The 23622-nt window shown below is 43.9% G+C and overlaps 1 protein-coding gene across 5 annotated transcripts in view; it reads right to left on the bottom strand.

Moving 5' to 3' along the window:
• The window catches only part of utrn (utrophin), a 334500-nt gene that overhangs the window by 240502 nt on the left and 70376 nt on the right, over positions 1-23622 (bottom strand). For all 5 annotated transcript variants that reach the window (XM_042300851.1, XM_042300850.1, XM_042300854.1 and 2 more), the window contains 12 exons: positions 23188-23303; positions 18362-18528; positions 15182-15403; positions 11651-11832; positions 9274-9424; positions 8914-9033; positions 8704-8805; positions 8240-8347; positions 7586-7765; positions 1115-1308; positions 920-1031; positions 684-771 (listed from right to left, as the gene is read on the bottom strand). In XM_042300851.1, coding sequence (XP_042156785.1) covers positions 684-771; positions 920-1031; positions 1115-1308; positions 7586-7765; positions 8240-8347; positions 8704-8805; positions 8914-9033; positions 9274-9424; positions 11651-11832; positions 15182-15403; positions 18362-18528; positions 23188-23303 — 1742 coding nt within the window. The remainder of the gene's footprint in view (positions 1-683; positions 772-919; positions 1032-1114; positions 1309-7585; positions 7766-8239; positions 8348-8703; positions 8806-8913; positions 9034-9273; positions 9425-11650; positions 11833-15181; positions 15404-18361; positions 18529-23187; positions 23304-23622) is intronic.

Here is a 23622-nt window from a genome sequence, read left to right as displayed (position 1 = left end):
TTCTCCATCTTTCCTTACTGTTAGTTATCCTGCTGTAAACAAATAAAGCAGGAGTGCCTGAGCGTTTCACTGCACTGTAAATGAAGCCAGGAGCCTCAAGTCCTGCTGCAGGTTTTTATGACAATACCTGCAAACACCCAAGTCATGCTTACTGGCAACCAATAAAAATCAGGTTTAAAAATACCACCAAGTATACAACAGCTGTGGAAAAATTATCTTACGAGACCAACACTAGTAAATACTGAGGAACAGGATATTTCTGGAAGAGCCAATAAATACATTAAAACCTGTTTTAAGTGAGGATAGGCATTGGTCTGAAGTCGAAAAAGATAGGAAATTCACATGAGCACCACAATGACTATTCCACCCATGCTCTACCAAGGTTTTCCAGCACACAGCTCTGATCTACAACAGTAGCTATGTTGGTATTGTACTTCAATCTATGTGTACAAACAAGCTTTTAAAACAAACCTCACCTAGGAGATATGTACTTTATGAAATGAAGGTGAAAGTCAAGTAGAGTGAACCAATATCCAATCATATCAACAGAAATTATTCATAAAATAATGTGTAACTGTAGTAAAAACTGAAGGACATTGCTACAACGGTACAAATGTTAAACACAAAATACAAACATAATAAATAAAGGTACTGCTTATTTTGCTTTTCTGGGGATTCCCTACCTTTCTCCAGGGGTTCCATCAGGCGCCGCCCTCCTTGGGTCACCTGACCAACCTGAGCCTCCTTCGACAACAGCTGTGCCTCCAAAGCCTACAGTGATTGGAAGACAGACATGAAATCAACTCATCAAAAAGCTTTCCATTGATCCCAAAGTACAACCTTTTGCCAACGCCAAATTGAGAGCACCTAATGTTACCTGTAAATGCATCATGGAAGCTGTATTTTTTAATGGACCTACCTGTAGTTTTTCCTGAAGGTCATGGTTTTCAGGGTCAGTAGAGGCCAGGGTCTGAGCTGAAACTTTCCATGTGTTCAGCCATCTCAAGAGGTCAGATAAGTCACTCTCCAACCTGATGGAGCAGAGAGAGTTTGGTTCTGTACTGATGTAGTTGTCTGTATGTGAGTGTGTGAGTGTGTGTGTTCCAGTCCTTACCCTCCCCTGAGTTCCGACTCATCCGTCTCCACCAGTCGTCTCTTGGGAGGAGTGGGCGGGGCCAGCTCTTGGTCGTCAAGCACCTTCTCAGGCTGTGCTGCCGCCACAGCGACAGTTTCCATCACAACCGTCTCCATTGCGACGCGTTCATCAATCTGAGCCATCTCAGCGGCCTTCGTCACGGCCTCCGTCACCTTGGCAATGGTTCAGAACATGCGTGTGAGCGACTGATTGGAACCGGGCTGAACAGAGAACCCAACAGGACAAGTTAACTGGATCAAAATGGCCACTGTGGTATTGTGACTAGTAAATGCCTATGGGCAGTCTGACACCAGCATAGCCTGGTATACAGGTATATAGTCATTTACATCCTCTGCGTGCAGTGGCTTGACTGCTTTTTCATCTTGTTGTTCTTCTCTTATTTGGAGGTTTCCATCCACTAATGGCTCTTTGGACAGACCAGTGAGAAACTGTGCAACCTACTGACTCTGTTTCAAGTTGTAAGTTTTATTAGTCGTCCGTACAAGATACACAAGATACACACAATCCAACGAAATTGCTTTACTTGCAGGTTTCTTTCAAAAATGCAACAAAAAAAATTATAAAAGATAAGAATATGAAAATAAAGTAAGTGGTTCAGTAGAATAGAATAAACGTTTTAGCATAAGTGTAAAAGGCTCTGCATGGTCAATCTGACAAGCATTTATTAGATATGGCCTCTGCAGAAGTCAGGGCATTCCTACTTCTTGTGTTTCACAGGGCAGTTGTGAAGGAAGTTGTCAAGGAGGTCAACCAATCATGTCAATGCGGAGCTAGTGTATATGGAGCCCTTCGGATTGTTACAAAATTTGGGAGGTGCACAGCGATGTGGTACGAAGCTCGATTGGGCCTCCGCAAGCCTCTGAAGGCTCTGCAATAACGTCACAGAAAAGTATGGTCAGTTCAGCAGTTCAGCAGTCTGATGGCTTGTAGATAGAAACTACCCCTGAGCCTGCTGGTATCAGACCTCACGCTCTGATACAGTCTGCCTGACGCTAAGGGAGTGAACAGTTCGTGGCTGGGGTGTGTGGGTTCCTTGATTATGCTGCTGGACTTCCTCAGGCACCGTTTCAAGTACGTTCTGGATGGGTGGGAACACGGCCCCAGTGATGTACTGGGATGTCTTCACCTGGAGGGCCTTGAAGTCGTGGCAATTCCCGTACCAGGCCACAATGCAACCGGTCAGGACGCTCTCGCTGGTGCAGCGGTAGTATTTTGAGTCACTCGGGGTGGCATGCCGAATTTCTTCATCCACCTTATGAATTGGAGACGCTATTACTCCCTCTTGACAAGAGTGGGAGGGTTTTTGGTCCGTGTCAAGTTCTCGGTGATGTGAACGCCGAACTTATAACTGCTGACTCTCTACTGCAGTCCCATTGATGTGGATCAGGTCTGTGTTCCCTCCACTGCTTCCTGAAGTCAACATTCAACTCCTTAGTTTAGCTGACATTAAGGGAGAGGTTGTTGTCCTGGCACCACAATGCCAGTTCACTTCCCTCCTCCCTATAAGCAAACTTGATGATGGAGTTTGTGTCATGCAAACAGCGAGAACAGGGAGTACAGCAGAGGGCTGAGGGCACACCCATGAGGGGCCTCTGTGTTAAGAGTCAGTGTGAGGAGGTGTTATTTATTTATTATTTTTATTTCACCAGGTAAGCTAGTTGAGAACAAGTTCTCATTTACAACTGCGACTTGGCCAAGGTAAAGCAAAGCAGTGCGACACAAACAACAACACAGAGTTACACATGGAATAAACAAGCGTACATTCAATAACACAATAGAAAAAAACAAAGTCTATATACAGTGTTTACAAATGGCGTGAGAAGGTAAGGCAAGAAATAGGCCAATAGTAGCGAAGTAATTACAGTTTAGTAAATTAACACGGGAGTGATAGATGAGCAGATGATGATGTGCAAGTAGAGATGCTGGTGTGCAAAAGAGCAGAAAAGTAAATAAAAAACAGTATGGGGATGAGGTAGGTAGATTGGGTGGGCTATTTACCGATGGACTATGTACAGCTGCAGCGATCGGTTAGCTGCTCTGATAGCTGATGTTTAAAGTTAGTAAAGGAAATATAAGTCTCCAGCTTCAGCGATCTTTGCAATTCGTTTGAGTCATTGGCAGCAGAGAACTGGAAGGAAAGGCGGCCAAAGAGGTGTTGGCTTTGAGGATGATCAGTGAGATATACCTGCTGGAACGTGTGCTACGGGTGGGTGTTGTTATCGTGACCAGTGAACTAAGATAAGGCGGAGCTTTACCTAGCATAGACTTATAGATGACCTGGAGCCAGTGGGTCTGGCAACGAATATGTAGCGAGGGCCAGCCGACTTGAGCATACAGGTCGCAGTGATGGGTGGTATAAGGGGCTTTGGTGACAAAACGGATGGCACTGTGATAAACTGCATCTAGTTTGCTGAGTAGATTATTGGAAGCTATTTTGTAAATGACATCGCTGAAGTTGAGGATCGGTAGGATAGTCCGTTTTACGAGGGTATGTTTGAGTGAAGGAGGCTTTGTTGCGAAATAGGAAGCCGATTCTAGATTTAATTTTGGATTGTGTTGTTGCCAATTCTTGCAGCCGGTGGTCTGCCCGTCAGGGTCCAAGATCCAGTTGCAGAGGGTAGTGTCGAGACCCAGTACTTCCGGCGCCGACAGAGATGGCCGCCTCGCTTCGCGTTCCTAGGAAACTATGCAGTTTTTTGTTTTTTTACGTGTTATTTCTTACACTAGTACCCCAGGTAATCTTAGGTTTCTTTACATACAGCCGACAAGAACTACTGAATATAAGATCAGCGTCAACTCACCATCAGTACGACCAAGAATATGTTTTTCGCGATGCGGATCCTGAGTTCTGCCTTACAACCAGTGTAACCGAGTGGATCACATGCAGCGACCAAAAAAAAAAACGACTCAGAAAAAGAGGGAAACGAAGCGGTCTTCTGGTCAGACTCCGGAGACGGGCACATCGTGCACCACTCCCCAGCATTCTTCTTGCCAATGTCCAGTCTCTTGACAACAAGGTTGATGAAATCCGAGCAAGGGTAGCATTCCAGAGGGACATCAGAGACTGTAACGTTCTCTGCTTCACGGAAACATGGCTCACTGGAGAGACGCAATCCGAAGCGGTGCAGCCAGCGGGTTTCTCCACGCATCGCGCCGACAGAAACAAACATCTCTCTGGTAAGAAGACGGGCGGGGGCGTATGCCTTATGGCCAACGTGACATGGTGTGATGAAGGAAACATACAGGAACTCAAATCCTTCTGTTCACCTGATTTAGAATTCCTCACAATCAAATGTAGACCGCATTATCTACCAAGAGAATTCTCTTCGATTATAATCACAGCCGTATATATCCCCCCAAGCAGACACATCGATGGCTCTGAACGAACTTTATTTAACTCTCTGCAAACTGGAAACGATTTATCCGGAGGCTGCATTCATTGTAGCTGGGGATTTTAACAAGGCTAATCTGAAAACAAGACTCCCTAAATTTTATCAGCATATTGATTGCGCAACCAGGGGTGGAAAGACCCTGGATCATTGTTACTCTAACTTCCGCGACGCATATAAGGCCCTGCCCCGCCCCCTTTCGGAAAAGCTGACCACGACTCCATTTTGTTGATCCCTGCCTACAGACAGAAACTAAAACAAGAAGCTCCCACGCTGAGGTCTGTCCAACGCTGGTCCGACCAAGCTGACTCCACACTCCAAGACTGCTTCCATCACGTGGACTGGGAGATGTTTCGTATTGCGTCAGACAACAACATTGACGAATACGCTGATACGGTGTGCGAGTTCATTAGAACGTGCGTTGAAGATGTCGTTCCCATAGCAACGATTAAAACATTCCCTAACCAGAAACCGTGGATTGATGGCAGCATTCGTGTGAAACTGAAGGCACGAACCACTGCTTTTAATCAGGGCAAGGTGTCTGGTAACATGACTGAATACAAACAGTGCAGCTATTCCCTCCGCAAGGCTATCAAACAAGCTAAGCGCCAGTACAGAGACAAAGTAGAATCTCAATTCAACGGCTCAGACACAAGAGGTATGTGGCAGGGTCTACAGTCAATCACGGACTACAGGAAGAAACCCAGCCCAGTCACGGACCAGGATGTCTTGCTCCCAGGCAGACTAAATAACTTTTTTGCCCGCTTTGAGGACAATACAGTGCCACTGACACGGCCTGCAACGGAATCATGCGGTCTCTCCTTCACTGCAGCCGAAGTGAGTAAGACATTTAAACGTGTTAACCCTCGCAAGGCTGCAGGCCCAGACGGCATCCCCAGCCGCGCCCTCAGAGCATGCGCAGACCAGCTGGCCGGTGTGTTTACGGACATATTCAACCAATCCCTATACCAGTCTGCTGTTCCCACATGCTTCAAGAGGGCCACCATTGTTCCTGTTCCCAAGAAAGCTAAGGCAACTGAGCTAAACGACTACCGCCCCGTAGCACTCACATCCGTCATCATGAAGTGCTTTGAGAGACTAGTCAAGGACCATATCACCTCCACCCTACCTGACACCCTTGACCCACTCCAATTTGCTTACCGCCCAAATAGGTCCACAGACGATGCAATCTCAACCACACTGCACACTGCCCTAACCCATCTGGACAAGAGGAATACCTATGTGAGAATGCTGTTCATCGACTACAGCTCGGCATTCAACACCATAGTACCCTCCAAGCTCGTCATCAAGCTCGAGACCCTGGGTCTCGACCCCGCCCTGTGCAACTGGGTACTGGACTTCCTGACGGGCCGCCCCCAGGTGGTGAGGGTAGGCAACAACATCTCCTCCCCGCTGATCCTCAACACTGGGGCCCCACAAGGGTGCGTTCTGAGCCCCCTCCTGTACTCCCTGTTCACCCACGACTGCGCGGCCATGCACGCCCAACTCAATCATCAAGTTTGCGGACGACACAACAGTGGTAGGCTTGATTACCAACAACGACGAGACGGCCTACAGGGAGGAGGTGAGGGCCCTCGGAGTGTGGTGTCAGGAAAATAACCTCACACTCAACGTCAACAAAACTAAGGAGATGATTGTGGACTTCAGGAAACAGCAGAGGGAACACCCCCATCCACATCGATGGAACAGTAGTGGAGAGGGTAGCAAGTTTTAAGTTCCTCGGCATACACATCACAGACAAACTGAATTGGTCCACTCACACAGACAGCATCGTGAGGAAGGCGCAGCAGCGCCTCTTCAACCTCAGGAGGCTGAAGAAATTCGGCTTGTCACCAAAAGCACTCACAAACTTCTACAGATGCACAATCGAGAGCATCCTGGCGGGCTGTATCACCGCCTGGTATGGCAACTGCACCGCCCTCAACCGTAAGGCTCTCCAGAGGGTAGTGAGGTCTGCACAACGCATCACCGGGGCAAACTACCTGCCCTCCAGGACACCTACACCACCCGATGCTACAGGAAGGCCATAAAGATCATCAAGGACATCAACCACCCGAGCCACTGCCTGTTCACCCCGCTGTCATCCAGAAGGCGAGGTCAGTACAGGTGCATCAAAGCTGGGACCGAGAGACTGAAAAACAGCTTCTATCTCAAGGCCATCAGACTGTTAAACAGCCACCACTAACATTGAGTGGCTACTGCCAACACACTGTCAATGACACTGACTCTACTCCAGCCACTTTAATCATGGGAATTGATGGGAAATTATGTAAATATATCACTAGCCACTTTAAACAATGCTACCTTATATAATGTTACTTACCCTACATTGTTCATCTCATATGCATACGTTGATACTGTACTCTATATCATCGACTGCATCCTTATGTAATACATGTATCACTAGCCACTTTAACTATGCCACTTGGTTTACATACTTATCTCATATGTATATACTGTACTCGATATCATCTACTGTATCTTGCCTATGCTGCTCTGTACCATCACTCATTCATATATCCTTATGTACATATTCTTTATCCCCTTACACTGTGTATAAGACAGTAGTTTTTTTTTGGAATTGTTAGTTAGATTACTTGCTCGTTATTACTGCATTGTCGGAACTAGAAGCACAAGCATTTCGCTACACTCGCATTAACATCTGCTAACCATGTGTATGTGACAAATAAAATTTGATTTGATTTGAGTTTGGTGTTGAGCTTGGAGGGAACAATAGTGTTGAATGTTGAACTGTAGTCAATCAACAGTATTCTCACAGGTGTTCCTCTTGTCCAGATGTGTTAGGGCGGTTGAATGTGTCAGCTGAATGTTTTTCATGCCATTTGGTCTCCATGGTAATTAGGTAATTAAGTGATATGAGGACAGGAATTGAGCTGCCTACACACACAGGTTTGTGTCTGTGTCTCCACAAGCTCAGGTCTTGTTGAGGTGTTATGATATTGGGACTGACACACACACACACACACACACACACACACAAACACATTCACACACAAACCTGGTAGGAGCAGTCCTCTAGTCTCTGGACCAGGTTATCCCATCTCTGGGTCAGCTCCTCTGTGTCTCCTTCGATCCTCGCCCCCGCCTCGGCGCTTCTCAGCAGTGACCTCACATCCTGTCCCGCATCTCTCAGCTGGTCAAGCGTCCGCCGCTTCTTCTCCATGTCCTCCTTCAGGAGCTAGCCACAGGGGTCAAAGGTTACTAGCCGACCTCAAATGCATCTGCAGTTAGCATGTGGTTCGCAAAGTAATAATAAACAGAATAGAAAAGATGTTGGGTGTTGCTAATCGTTTCCAGTGGTAATTTCTGTGTGTCTAGACTATACTGTAGCCCACAGCAACCATAGAGATTCACATTATAAATGTATTATAAATTATAAGAAAACATTTCCCAAAGCTCTAAATCTCAGGCTGAACTTTTTGATTGCCTTATATTACCTTTGACATTCCTGATAATATAGTTGGTAATAAAACATGAAGCCAAATATGAATTTCCTCGTCCGCCTGCACTTCGGCAAAAACGAGCCCACTCTTTATATCACAGAGCTCTTAGAAAGGATACGGCAATTTGATTTTGCAGGTAAATGCTTACGTCATTCATGAACGTAGCCTAGCAATTAGCATGTCGTAGCATCTTGTGGCACACCACTTACCGCTAATCTGCGGACATTAGCATTCATCTCTCCCGGGTCCTTGAAGGCGTTGGTCTGAACCTCACCTAAGGCCGCCTCTTTCTCTGTCAGCCACGCTTGGAACAAACTCTGAAAGAGGAACGAGTGAATAGGTTAACCTTCTGACATAACACAAACAAAGGAATGATTTCTGGAGCTATGGGACTAGTTGATGTGTGAGCTCATTTTAGAGCTGGGAATTGAATTAGGGAACACAATTACCTGAGATTATTGAATTACCTGAACCTCATAACAAACAGTCAAACTCAAGTCTCGCTAGACTGAGATCCTATGTCTGTGTATACAAGGCTTTCTCCAGTACTCCAACTACAGTAAAGGAACTTCCAATCAGAACTGATTGGAGCTCATTCTCAATGAGTGGACTTTTCTCAGTTTAGTAGCATTCAAGTCAAAATAAAAATGTGGGTATGTGTGTTTGTGTTCACCTGGTCCTCCAGCAGCTGCTGCCACACCAGGAGGATGTCCTGTAACTTGTGCCACCTCTCCTCTGTCCACCGACACACTGCCGCCCAGCGCTCTCCCAGAGACTGAGAGGAGGAAGAGAGGGTAAGACAGAGAGAAAGTGAGATTTAGCCATTATACAATCACTTGAAATCAACAATTAACTTAAGACTTAATTTAAGCTTTACTCTTACCTGCAGTTGGTCCTCCAGTGCAGCAGTGGCGCTCTCTCCACTGTTCTCATCTACCACCACCACCATGTGTGTCAGAGAGTTGACCTTCACCTGCTCTGCCTCCAGGTCATTCTGCAACCCCTGGACCAACACAAACCATTAACAGCCCAGTACAGGCAATCATAGCACAGGCACCATCAAGCTTTATGGGGGTCCATTTATGGTGGTCACATATTTAAAGGTGATATTGCTTAAAAACTGCCGTATTGGGAGTACTGTGAACACAGCTGTCCTATCAGATTGTCTAGTTATATTTTTACTTTGTGATGCCCAATCAAACCATTTGTTTACTTTGTGCCAGTCAATCAAATGTTCCCTTACTTTGTGCTGCTCTATCTGGGCCTTGTACCCCTCCACGTCTCCCGCCATTGTCTCTATCTCCATCTTTCTGATTCGCTCCTCCGTCTTTGTCAGCCAATCAGAGAGCTGCTGCAGCTGCTGCTGCTGAAGGTCCATCAGAACCTCGTGGAGCCTAGAGAGAGAGAACAGAGAGAGAGAAATATAGAAATAGAAAGAGAGGAGGAATAGAGAGAGGGAGGGAAAGAGTGAGGGGAGAGTGTGCTGTGAATGGTGAAAGACCAACTGTGTGACCAACAGAGCACGCGATAGCAGTCTATTCAGCTGCTTCAGCATAGACTATGTGATAATTAATGACCTCATAATACACTGGGGGGGATGACAATGCAGCACACATACTGTACTCACAAGTCACAACGGGTACACACACACACACTCTTCAACCAACCATGGGTTTGTGTGTCATGTAAGCATAGCCTCAAAATAATCTGGTCAGGGACAAGGACATTATTAAATTGATAATAACAAGACTAAGGGAGCTCTTTTGTGAGACTTCAGCACAGCTTTTGACATTAAAAACAAATGTGATATGGCTTTACAATCTCTGCCATATCGTGGATTAAGAGCTACCTATTCATCAGAACACAGAGGGTTTTCTTTAATGGAAGCCTCTCTAAAGTAAACCAGGTAGAGTGTGGTATACCTTAAGGCAGCTGTCTTAGCCCATTACTGTTTTCTATTTTCACTAATGACCTTTAACAAGCCTTGAATAAAGCCTGTGTGTCTATGTGCACTGACGACTCAACATTATATACGTCAGCTACCACAGCAAATGAAAACACTGCAACACTTAGAGAGCTGCAGTCACTTAGAATGGGGGGCTAGTAATAAGCTAGTCCTAAATACGGTATAGAAAAAACTAAAATAATTGTATTTGGGATAAATAATTTGCTAAACCCTTAACCTAATCTAAATCTAGTAATGAATAATGTGGCGATTGAGCAAGTTAAGGAGACTAAACTGCTTGGTGTAACCCTAGATTGCAAGCTGACATGGTCAAAACATATTGATTCAACGGTTGCTAAGATAGTGAGAGGTCTGTCCGTGATAAAGTGCTGCTCTGCTTTCTTGACGTCACAATCGACTGAACAGGCCCTAGTTTTATCACACCTCGACTAGTGCCCAGTTACATGGTCCAGTGCTGCAGAGTAAGACATAGGCAACTTACAGCTGGCCCAGAACAGAGCTGCACGTCTGGCCCTTAAAAATACATGGAGGGCTATCATCAACAACATGCATGTCAATCTCTCCTGGCTCAAAGTAGAAGAGACTGACTGCATCACTACTGGTCTTTGTGAGAGGTATTGATGTATTGAATGTGCCAAACTGTCTCTTCAATCAGTTAACACAGCTCAAACACCCATACATTCCCCACAAGACATGGGGAATGTATGGGACATAGAGCCAGACGGTGAAGAGACACACACACATTATTCTTAGTAATGTAATATTGTAATGTAATAATGGAGTAATCTAAATGTGTACGTAAAATTGTAATGTAATAATGGAGTAATGTAAATTTGTAATATAATAATGGAGTAATGTAAATGTGTACGTAAAATTGTAATATAATAATGGAGTAATGTAAATGTGTAATATAATAATGGAGTAATGTAAATGTGTACGTAAAATTGTAATGTAATAATGGAGTAATGTAATATTGTAATGTAATAATGGAGTAATGTAAATTGTAATGTAATAATGGAGTAATGTAATATAATAATGGAGTAATGTAAATTTGTAATGTAATAATGGAGTAATGTAATATTGTAATGTAATAATGGAGTAATGTAATATTGTAATGCAATAATGGAGTAATGTAATATTGTAATGTAATAATGGAGTAATGTAAATATTGTAATGTAATAATGGAGTAATGTAATATTGTAATGTAATAATGGAGTAATGTAATATTGTAATGTAATAATGGAGTAATGTAATATTGTAATGTAATAATGGAGTAATGTAATATTGTAATGTAATAATGGAATAATGTAATATTGTAATATAATAATGGAGTAATGTAATATTGTTATGTAATAATGGAGTAATGTAATATTGTAATGTAATAATGGAGTAATGTAATATTGTAATGTAATAATGGAGTAATGTAAATTTGTATGAAGCACAATGTTTTGTATGATGTGATGTTTTATTTCTGTTTGGACCGCAGGAAGAGTAGCTGCTGCCTTGGCAACAATTAATGAGGATCCTAATAAAATACTAAATACTATGTGTGCATATGTGTGAGGGGGGTTAATGCGTGTGTATGTGTGTCTGAGAGGAAAGGGGTGGAGGGGGGTCATAGATGCGTGTGTTCCAGTATGTGTGTATCCAGTACCTGGCCTGTCGGTCCATGCTGACCACGCGGATGTTCTCCCAGCGGGAGTTGAGCAGAGTCATCTGTTCCCGGATCTCATCCTCCTCTTCCTCCGTCAGGTTTCCCTGGGAGATGAGCTGGTTGCCCACCTGCAGCACGTTCCCCACGCTGCTCTGGTGGGCCGTCAGCTCCATCATAAAGTCCTGCAGGGGTCAGAGGTCAGGGGTGAGAAGATTACAAGAGCGTGAAGTACTTAGATCATAATGCTAGTATGCAGCCAAAGCATAAATACTAAAACATTGACAAACAGAGTGTAATATCTGTGTCCCAGTCACTAAAGAACTCTACAAGAGGTCCACGTGTTGCTTCTGTCTTACTCACACACACATAGCCTATAGTGCCTCAGACAGAATTTTTTGGGTCAAATAATATGTCACGTAATTGAAAAGCACTACATAGACACTAAAGTGAAAGGACATGTTTTTTATCTCCCAAAATGGTCTTCAGATCAGTGAGAATAGCAGCTCTCTATAGTATGGCATAGGGACAGCGTGTGCTCTGCTGTACAATATAACACTATGGTAGTTCTGCTCTGCTGTACAATATAACACTATGGTAGTTCTGCTCTGCTGTACAATATAACACTATGGTAGTTCTGCTCTGCTGTACAATATAACACTATGGTAGTTCTGCTCTGCTGTACAATATAACACTATGGTAGTTCTGCTCTGCTGTACAATATAACACTATGGTAGTTCTGCTCTGCTGTACAATATAACACTATGGTAGTTCTGCTCTGCTGTACAATATAACACTATGGTAGTTCTGCTCTGCTGTACAATATAACACTATGGTAGTTCTGCTCTGCTGTACAATATAACACTATGGTAGTTCTGCTCTGCTGTACAATATAACACTATGGTAGTTCTGCTCTGCTGTACAATATAACACTATGGTAGTTCTGCTCTGATATGATCTTCCAGTAGTAGAGTGTTTTCTGCAGCCTTGAGAAGATCCATAGTGTTCTATAGAGGACCTAACAAAACCCCATAATCACCCACTGGCTGGGCTTCTGGAGTTGGCAGGAAGACTTCACACACACACACATCTGGACATGTTTCTCCCATCCACTTCCCACTGGGGCGAAGGCTAACAGTGTAGCAAGTAGCGCTCTGCTCCCCAAATGCATTTTGGGTCACCTCAGCCCCTTGCACTTGAGTAGTTGCCATAGCAACAGTTAAGCTAGCCGTAAAGGACAAGCAGCATGAGTTCTAGCTTCTTGACAGTTGAGCCTATTATGAAATGAAAAGGGAAGATAGTCAAAACTAGGGTGGCGTTGGAAGAGTTGCCAGGATGCAGAGGAGCGAAAAAAGTGAAAAATGTAGGAGGCATTAGCTCTTAGTGGGAGTCATGAACAGGCTTGAGAATTACCGTCTGTCTCTCTTCTCTCTTCTGACTGGGGATGAGTAAGTACTTTCGGTGTCAACATCACTGAGGACTTTACATGGTCCTCTTACATCACAGTCGTGAAAAAGGCATTGAGCTGCGCTGATCTTCTATCTCAGGAAGCTCTCATTACTGAACCACACACATACACCCACACGCCCCCTCACACCTATGCCTGTTGGTAAATTGATTATTGATTTGATTAATTACTACCATTACGCTGCTGTTCATAGATAATTTATTGCAATTACCATTAGTATCGACACTGAGTGTACAAAACATTAGGAACACCTTCCTAATATTGAGTTGCACCCCCCTTGTCCTCAGAACAGCCTCAATTCATCAGGGCATGGACACTGCAAGGTGTCGAAACCTTTCCACAGGGATGCTGGCCCATGTTGACTCAATGCTTCCCACAGTTGTGTCTAGTTGGCTGGATGTACTTTGGGTGGTGGACCATTCTTGATACACACGGGAAACTGTTGAGTGTGAAAAGCCCAGCAGCATTGCAGTTCTTGATACACTCAAGCCTGGCACCTACCCTGTTAATTTCTCGTCTTGCCCATTCACCCTCTGAATATCACACATACACAATCCATGTCTCAATTGTCTCAAGGCTTAAAAATAATTATTTAACCTGTCTCCCCCTCCTCATCTACACTGATTGAAATGGATGGAAATGGATTTAAGTGACATCAATAATGGATCATAGCTTTCACCTGAATTCACCTGGTCAGTTTATGTCATGGAAAGAGCAGGTGTTCATAATGTTTTATACACTCAGTGTATATATTTATCCTGCTACTGGTCACGATTACCCCGTTTACATGTATATCCTACTACCAGTCACTTTTTATGTCAAACCTACCTCAACACTCCAGTACACCTGCACATTGAATAAGGTACTGGGGCACTGACATGTATATACTACCACTCCAGTACCCCTGCACATTGAATAAGGTACTGGGGCACTGACATGTATATACTACCACTCCAGTACCCCTGCACATTGAATAAGGTACTGGCACTGACATGTATATACTACCACTCCAGTACCCCTGCACATTGAATAAGGTACTGGGGCACTGACATGTATATACTACCACTCCAGTACCCCTGCACATTGAATAAGGTACTGGCACTGACATGTAGATGCTTGCATTCTCGTGTTTCTTCAACTTATTTCATACCTCTTGTGTGTTTTTTATTTTTTATTCTATTTTCTATTATTACCTATATTATTATCATCACTGCATTGTTGGGAAAAAGCTCTTAAGGTAACAATGACTGTACTCTCCTGTGCAGGTGGCGAATAAACTTTGAAACTTGAAACACATTGTTCTGAAGTGTTCTAGTTTAACTATGGAAATTACCTGGATACGTGAAGGGCTTTCTACTCCTGAAAACAATGTATTTCTTAAAGAGGCTTTGGCCTTTGTTTTCGCCACCAGCTTTTGCTTTTGACCTGGATTCCATTAGAACATTAGACTTTCAAATATTCACATCTCTGCCAAGAGACAACAGCCAAAGCCCCACCTCTTACACACAGACAGACATACACCCGTTCCTGCCCTGTAACTCTCTGCCATGCCAGGATTTGGAGCAGGAAGCACCCAACTGCGACACGGCTCCAGCTCCACGGAGCGATGTGCTCTGCTCGGCAGAATTCCTGACATTCCCGACATGTACGGAGCATGTTCTCTGGGACGTGGGCGAGAGGCCCCCATCCCTGGGATAGAACTATGCATACTCTCCGCGTGGAGAAGCTCACACAGACACACTGCCTTGTTAGAGTGAACCTGAACTGAACCTGATGTCAGAATACTTACTTACTGAGTGACAGCTGTTCTGAGAAAGTTGTACTGTATGTGAATATCTGTGTTAACATCTGTGGACTGGCATTGCATTCTTCATGCAAGATTGCATGTCCAAATGTGTGTTTTGTGTGCGTCAGAGCTGGATGACCTTGTAAGTGTGTGTGTGTGTGTGTGTGTGTGTGTGTGTATGTGTGTGTCAGACCAAGCCTACTTTGTGCATGCCTTTGTGCCTTGTCTTGACCTACTTCATGTATCTGTGTCTGCATGCACACATTTCTCCCGTCCTCACCTCGTGTGTGTGGAACTGCTCCTTGACCTCCTCCACATCGTCCGACACCTCCTCCTGCACCTGCAGTGAGTCCTCAGCAGAGAGGAGCCAGGTGAGCACCTCCTCCAGGGTGGCCTGGTATGAGTCCAGATCCACCTCCATGCCCACCTCCTCCTCCGTCTCCGTCAGTGTGCTGGGGGTGTCCGCCCGGGGGGAGCCGGCTTCCTCCATCTCAACATGAGCCTAAAGATGGAGGGAGAGAGAGGGTTAAGGGCCAAACACTCATAGGTTATACAGTGGTTTAGTAGGTAAGAGCATGGTGCTCTAAATAATCAACAGTCCCGCTCACAAGGTTAAAAACTGTAAATCAAATCACAATATCCATAAATGCTAAGATCCCTTTTGGATGACCTTTTCACAACATTATCATCACAACCAATCAAAATTCGAAACTCTCAATAAAAACACATTCCGTGTGAATGTCATCTTAAAATAGGCCCAGACGACTAGGAGGAGCCTGGTTCTGCTGCATAAGAGGAAGGCAGTTTAGATGGGGGATCAGTGACCCACCCAGGGCCTGGAAGACAAACAGGAGGCAGCCTAGCTAAATAAAGGCCCCAGCCCAGAGCCAGACACTGGGAGGTGTGGTGCCACTAGCCTGGCCAGCCAGGCAGGTCAACCCTCATTCCAGGAATAATACTCTCTGACTAGGCTGAACACAAACACTGTACTGGAGCTGGCTGGGGTAGACGTGGGCTGTGTCTGAAATGGCATCCTATTCCCATAGGGCTGGAGGCAAATGTAGGATGCCATTTTGGACACATTAGAAGAAAATGAAAAGCTGCACACAAAGTTACAAAGAATGAGATTGAATATAAAATAAATGGTAAATGTTCAATTAACTGAAAACAAAAAAGAGAGAGTGAGAAAGTAGGAGTGAGAGGTGAGAAGTAGTGGTCTGGTCCCTACCAGTGTACTGTACTTTATGTCCCAAGCGGCACTCTGTAGATTGATTCTAACTAATATACTTCCTGATCAGAGAGCCCAGAGCATGCACCAATTAACCAGAGCAGAGGGAAGCCAAGCTGTGTAACAAGTGTGCAATTTCTCTTCACAACCTCTTTCCCTGCTACGTCTAATCTGCTTCCTGACAGGTAAGAAATTATTTGAACAAACTCTTTAATCAATTCTAATTTAGATTTGTACAATTTAGCAGACGCTCTTATGCAGGTCGACTTACGGGAGCAATTAGGGTTAAGTGCCTTGCTCAAGGGCACTGACAGATTTTTCACCTAGTCGGCTCTGGAATTCGAACCAGCAACCTTTCAGATACTGGCCCAACGATCATAACCGCTAGGCTACCTGCCAACCCTAATGTAATGGGGGAGTTTGGAGAGATGGGGGAGTGGGTGATTTATTTAGATACATGTGGATTAAGTCAGGTAACAGCCTAGCTGTAACTTCTTGAATAAGTTATTCCTTATTCAGTGACATTCAACAGCACTGCCAGCCTCGAAATCCAGGCATTAGACAACAAGTGCTACGGGGTATTTTGGGGACAAGAGTCATAACGGAACAACACTTTCATCTGTAACCAGAGATGAATGGAAGAGTAGATGGATAGAAATCAGTACAGCCGCCGGGCATGCCAAGACAAAGATGAGAGTGATGTTAATAGATGCTAGGACTCAAATCGCCCCAACTCAAACAGACCTTTGTTTTATCCCCATGAAATTACCCAGAATTCTCTGCGGCAGAAAGGAAAAGGTCATTTGTTGAAAATATTCCATGGCATTTGGAGATTTGGAAGAGGCGCCCACATGTTTTAAATGTCTTTGTTAGTGCAGAGCCTGGGAGTATAGGGAGGGAAATAAATAAAGAGAGTGAGAGTGAGAGTGAGAGAGAGAGAGAGCTGTCAGCCTATGAAGCCTGGCTCTACTTATTCACTTTCATGCTATACAATATCTGTGGTTTGGTTGTGGAGAACACTTAGTTATCTCCATACGATATTCTTCAACTGTGTTGCTGCATTCGTAGTTTAATGTAATATAGAAGTGTTAATATAGCTTGTAATGCATCACAATCCTCACTGTGAGAAGTTCAGTCCAGGGTGCATAGATTGTTCAATGTTTTCAGCAAGCGAATAACTTCTGATGAGAAAATACAAATTAACGCAATAAACAATGCTGTGAGAGTAAAAGTGCAAACTTGTTTTTTAAACTCTGCATTGAAAGCTTTAACTAGACTCTACATCTACATAAAAAGTCACTATGGTGTGGTAACACACACACAGAAAAGCACAAAGATTTTCCCTGTTCAGCCTTCCTTCTGTATCCAACCACCAATAGCACTTCCTGTGGGGACAGCATGTGTGCCAGGAACGTCAACCCTCATTGGACCACTCTAGCCCTGTTAAAATATACTTTTCCAGCGCTCTCTCCAAGCGTGGGAAGTTTTCATCTGAGGGCAATAAAGACTGGTTTAGGGCCATTCGCCTTCCACCTGGGAGAAGTCCACAAAACACTTAAATTGTGGAAATTAAGAGCATGCCAGGGGTACTTACCCAAATAAATAACATTATTCCCCTGCTAAATTCAGTGATATGTCAGAGAACTGACTGATGTGATAGAAGGATAAAGACTAGCAGTATGTTAGATGTGGCATTGGAAATGCATGTCAATTAAATTTAGACAAATTATATATTATTCCCTACTCCTTTGGAGACATTCTCTCTCTCTCTTTAACGTTGAAGGCCATTTTTAGAATGAGGAGTAGGGTGAGTCACTTCCCCGTTCCTACTCTACTCAGGGAGCTCCAGCAGAGCTTTTCATTAGCAGAGTAACTGGGAGTAGACTGGAGGACTGGCGGAGTGGGTCTTTGAAGCAGAGGGGTGACTCATTCTAGCCAGCTACAGTACACAGAGAGAGAAGCAGGGTCTGTCAGCTGAACTCACTCATTCTGATACAGCCAGAGACACTGAGTGAAGATGGGACTGATAGAGTTGGATTCACACCACGTTCTTTGTAATACAACTCTAGTTTACGAAGCGCATGTTATACGATGTATGAAGATCAGTTTTAACATCAGCCTGGCCTCTACATCAGCATGGCTAGAGTCAGTTTATTATCATGCTATATTGCCATGTAATACCATCAGCGGAAAACGGCTAATGTAAGCTCTGGCCCGTTGAACTGATTGTACCTGTGCTCTGCTGAGGGCCTTGCTCTCGTCAGGCTCCACCTTGTATCTGCGGGGCAAGGTCTCCACCTCTCTGATGGCTTCCATAGTCACATCTTTAGGCAGGACAGCAAACAGGGACATCACATACATGATGATGGACTTCTTATCTGGCAACTGAACTGCCACGTCTGAGAGCGAAAGGAAGAGGAGAGGAGGAGATGGGGTAGAGGGGGAGGGGGGAAAGAGGAGAGGGAGCGAGACATATATAAGAGGATCAGACAAGGGGGATTAGGAAATTAAAGAGGGAAAGGGAGGTGAAGGAGCAAACGAACAGTAGGAGAAGAACAATTTCAGGGGAATGATCGAGAGGGAGAGTGTATATGTGAGACAGAGAGAGAGAGAGAGACAGAGAGAGAGAGAGAGAGAGAGAGAGAGAGAGAGAGAGAGAGAGAGAGAGAGAGAGAGAGAGAAAGAGAGAGAGAGAGAAAAAGAGAGAGAGAGAGAGAGAAAAAGAGAGAGAGAAACTGTTAATTTTTATTGTTTATTTCACTTTATATATTATCTACCTCACTTGCTTTGGCAATGTTAACAAATGTTTCCCATGCCAATAAAGCCCTTGAATTGAATTGAATTGAATTGAATTGAGAAAAAGAGAGAGAGAAAGAGAGAGAGAGAGAGGCCAAGGCATGCTGTGTAGTTCCACATGGTTCATGTTGGCTTGCTCTACAGGCATGACATAACAACGTGTGTGTATACACAGAACTACACAAACTGAACGTTGCGTGCTAGGACTACACACAAAACCGTGTGTATCCACACATGTAGAGAACAGGAGACCTACGGCTAATTTAAGAACTGGTAAAGACGTAAAACCGATCACTTGCCCGTAAAAACTTAGGACTGTGATATATGTATGTCTGTGAAATGTCAAAATATATACACTACATGACCAAAGGTATGTGGACACCTGGTCGTCAAACATCTCATTCCAAAATCATGGGCATTAATAGTTGGTCCCCTGTCGCTGCTATAACAGCCTCCACTCTTCTGGTAAGGCTTTCCACTAGATGTTGGAATATTGCTTCTATTAGCCTCCACTCTTCTGGGAAGGCTTTCCATTAGAAGTTGGAACATTGCTACTATAACAACCTCCACTCTTCTGGGAAGGCTTTCCACTAGAAGTTGGAACATTGCTGCTATAACAGCCTCCACTCTTCTGGGAAGGCTTTCCTCTAGATGTTGGAACATTGCTGCTATTAGCCTCCACTCTTCTGGGAAGGCTTTCCACTAGATGTTGGAACATTGCTGCTATAACAGCCTCCACTCTTCTGGGAAGGCTTTCCACTAGAAGGTGGAACATTGCTGCTATAACAGCCTCCACTCTTCTGGGAAGGCTTTCCACTAGAAGTTGGAACATTGCTGCTATAACAGCCTCCACTCTTCTGGGAAGGCTTTCCACTAGAAGTTGGAACATTGCTGCTATAACAGCCTCCACTCTTCTGGGAAGGCTTTCCACGAGATGTTGGAACATTTCTGCGGGGACTTTCTTCCATTCAGCTACAAGAGGATTAGTGAGGTTGGTCTCTGATGTTGGACGATTGGCCCTGGCTCACAGTCAGTGTTCCAATTCATCCCAAACCATTTCTGCATGGACCTCACTTTGTGCACAGGGGCATTGTCATGCTGAAACAGGAAAGGGCCTTCCCCAAACTTTTGCTACAAAGTTGGAAGCACAGAATCTTATAGAATGTCATTATATGATGTAACGCTAAGATTTCCCTTCACTGGAACTAAGGGGCCTAACTCGACCCATAAAAAACTGCCCCAGAGCAATATTCTTCCTCCACCAAACTTTCCAGTTGGCACTATGCATTGGGGCAGGTAGTGTTCTCCTGGCAAACTCAAATTTGTCCGTCAGACTGCCGGATGGTGATTCATCACCCTAGAGAACGCGTTTCCACTGTTCCAGAGTCCAATGGCAGTGAGCTTTACACCTCTCCAGCCGACGCTTGGTATTGCACATGGTTATCTTAGGCTTGTGTGCGGCTGCTCAGCCATGGAAACCCATTTCATGAAGCTCCAGACAAACAGTTCTTGTGTTGATGTTTCTTCCAGAGGCAGTTTGGAACTTGGTAGTGAGTGTTGCAACCGAAGACAGACAATTTTTTTTTACGTGTGTCCACATACTTTAGTATATATAGTGTAAGTCTATAGTATACAAACATTGAGAACACCTGCTCTTTCCATGACATAGACTGACCAAATGAAAGCTATGATCCCCTATTGATGTAACTTGTTAAATCCAGTTCAATCAGTGTAGATGAAGGGGAGGAGACAGGCTAAAGAACGATTTTTAACCCTTGAGACAATTTAGACATGGATTGTGTATGTGTGCCATTCAGAGGGGGAATTGGCAAGACAACAAACGTAAAGTGCCTTTGAACAGGGCCTGCTAGTTGGCGCCAGGCCCCCGGTTTGTGTCAAGAACTGCAATGCCGCTTGGTTTTTCATGCTCAATAGTTCCCTGTGTTTATCAAGAATGGTCCGCCACCCAAAGGACATCGAGCCAACTTGACACAACTGTGGGAAGCATTGGAGTCAACATGGGGCAGCATCCCTGTGGAATGCTTGGCACCTTGTAGAGTCCATGCCCTGACAAATTGAGGCTGGGGGGGGGTACACCTCAATAATAGGAAGGTGTTTCTTATATACACTACCGTTCAAAAGTTTGGGGTCACTTAGAAATGTCCTTGATTTCCATGAAAACATATATGAAATTAGTTGCAAAATTAATAGGAAATATAGTCAAGACGCTGACAAGGTTATGAATAATGATTTTTAATTGAAATAATTGTGTCCTTCAAACTTTGCTTTGTCAAAGAATCCTCCATTTGCAGAAATTACAGCCTTGCAGACCTTTGGCATTCTAGTCGTCAATTTGTTGATGTAATCGGAAGAGATTTGACCCCATGCTTCCTGAAGCACCTCCCACAAGTTGGATTGGCTTGATGGGCATTTCTTACTACCATACGGTCAAGCTGCTCCCACAACAGCTCAGTAGGGTTGAGACCTGGTGACTGTGCTGGACACTCCATTATAGACAGAATACCAGCTGACTGCTTCTTCCCTGAATAGTTCTTGTATAGTTTGGAGCTGTGCTTTGGGTCATTGTCCTGTTGTTGGAGGAAATTGGCTCCAATTAATCGGCGTCCACAGGGTATGGCATGGTGTTACAAAATGGAGTGATAGCCTTCCTTCTTCAAGATCCCTTTTACCCTGTACAAATCTCCCACTTTACCACCACCAAAGCACCCCCAGACCATCACATTGCCTCCACCATGCTTGACAGCTTGACACCATGCTCCTCCAGCATCTTTTCATTTTTTTCTGCATCTCACGAATGTTCTTCTTTGTGATCCGAACACCTCAAACTTAGAATCGTCTGTCCATAACACTTTTTTCCAATCTTTCGCTGTCTAGTGTCTGTGTTCTTTTGCCCATCTTAATCTTTTCTTTGTATTGGCCAGTCTGAGATATGGCTTTTTCTTTGCAACTTTGCCTAGAAGGCCAGCATCCCGGAGTTGCCTCTTCACTGTTGACGTTGAGACTGGTGTTTTGCGGGAACTATTTAATGAAGCTGCCAGTTGAGGACTTGTTTGGCATCTGTTTCTCAAACTAGACACTAATGTACTTGTCCTAGTGCTCAGTTGTGCACCGGGACCTCCCAATCCTCTTTCTATTCTGGTTAGAGCCTGTTTGCGCTGTTCTGTGAAGGGACTTGTACACAGTGTTGTACCAGATCATCAGTTTCTTGGCAATTTCTCACATGGAATAGCTTTAATTTCTCAGAACAAGAATAGACCGACAAGTTTCGGAAGAAAGTTCTTTGTTTCTGGCCATTTTGAGCCTGTAATCGAACTCAGAAATGCTGATTCTCCAGATACTCAACTAGTCTAAAGAAGGCCAGGTTATTGCTTCTTTAATCAGGACAACAGTTTTCAGCTGTGCTAACATAATTGCAAAAGGGTTTTCTAATGATCAATTAGCCTTTTAAAATGATAAACTTGGATTAGCTAACAAGGTGCCATTGGAACACAGGAGTGATGGTTGCTGATAATGGGCCTCTATACGCCTACTAAAAATATTCCATTAAAAATCAGCTGTTTCCGCCTACAATAGTCATTTACAACATTAACAATGTCTAAACTGCATTTCTGATCAATTTGATGTTATTCTAATGGACAAAAAAAAGTGAATTTCTTTCAAAAATAAGGACATTTGTAAGTGACCCCAAACTTTTGAACGGTAGTGTGTATGTATAGTAAGTATAGTATATGTATATACAGTGGGGCAAAAAAGTATTTAGTCAGCCACCAATTGTGCAAGTTCTCCCACTTAAAAAGATGAGAAAGGCCTGTAATTTTCATCATAGGTACACTTCATAGGTACACTTTGACTGTTTGAGGTTGTGGACAGGTGTCTTTTATACTGATAACAAGTTCAAACAGGTGCCATTAATACAGGTAACGAGTGGAGGACAGAGGAGCCTCTTAAAGAAGGAGTTATAGGTCTGTGAGAGCCGGAAATCTTGCTTGTTTGTAGGTGACCAAATACTTATTTTCCACCATAATTTGCAAATAAATTCATTAAACATCCTACAATGTGATTTTCTGGATTTTTTCTCTCATTTTGTCTGTCATAGTTGAAGTGTACCTGTGATGAAAATTACAGGCCTCTCTCATCTTTTTAAGTGGGAGAACATGCACAATTGGTGGCTGACTAAATACTTTTTTGCCCCAATGTAGGCTATATATATGATATCCACTCTCCTCCATTTTTATTTGTACCTTCAGGGTCCAGTAGTCTCTCTATGGCCAGCTGGTCTTTGGCTACAGTAAAGGCATGGTCCAGTCTCTCCACTGGACTGAGGCTCAGAACCCTGTCCCAGCTCAACACATTGGGCCTGGAGAAACAACACACCAGCAGCATCAAGTCAACATTAAATCAACATCAAATCAAGGCCTCTGAGCTCCAAACAACATTCCCAATGTAGTTTCCTTGCAAAGAACCAGTTCTTTTCATAGAATACTCTGTGTGATAGATCCAGTGTTCTGTACACAGAGTATTTATTGTCTATATACTATTCTATTATGGTATTCTTCAGATATACTATATATTCTATCCATAATCTCTATACATCCCATCACATCTATATGTACTGTATCTATACAGTGCATTCAGAAACTATTAAGACCCCTTGATTTTTTCCAAATTTTACTATG

The sequence above is a fragment of the Oncorhynchus tshawytscha genome, linkage group LG18, assembly GCF_018296145.1.
Source record: "Oncorhynchus tshawytscha isolate Ot180627B linkage group LG18, Otsh_v2.0, whole genome shotgun sequence".
NCBI lineage: Eukaryota > Metazoa > Chordata > Actinopteri > Salmoniformes > Salmonidae > Oncorhynchus > Oncorhynchus tshawytscha.
Note: the sequence above shows the minus strand (reverse complement) of the source record. Positions and strands in the feature narration are given on the sequence as shown.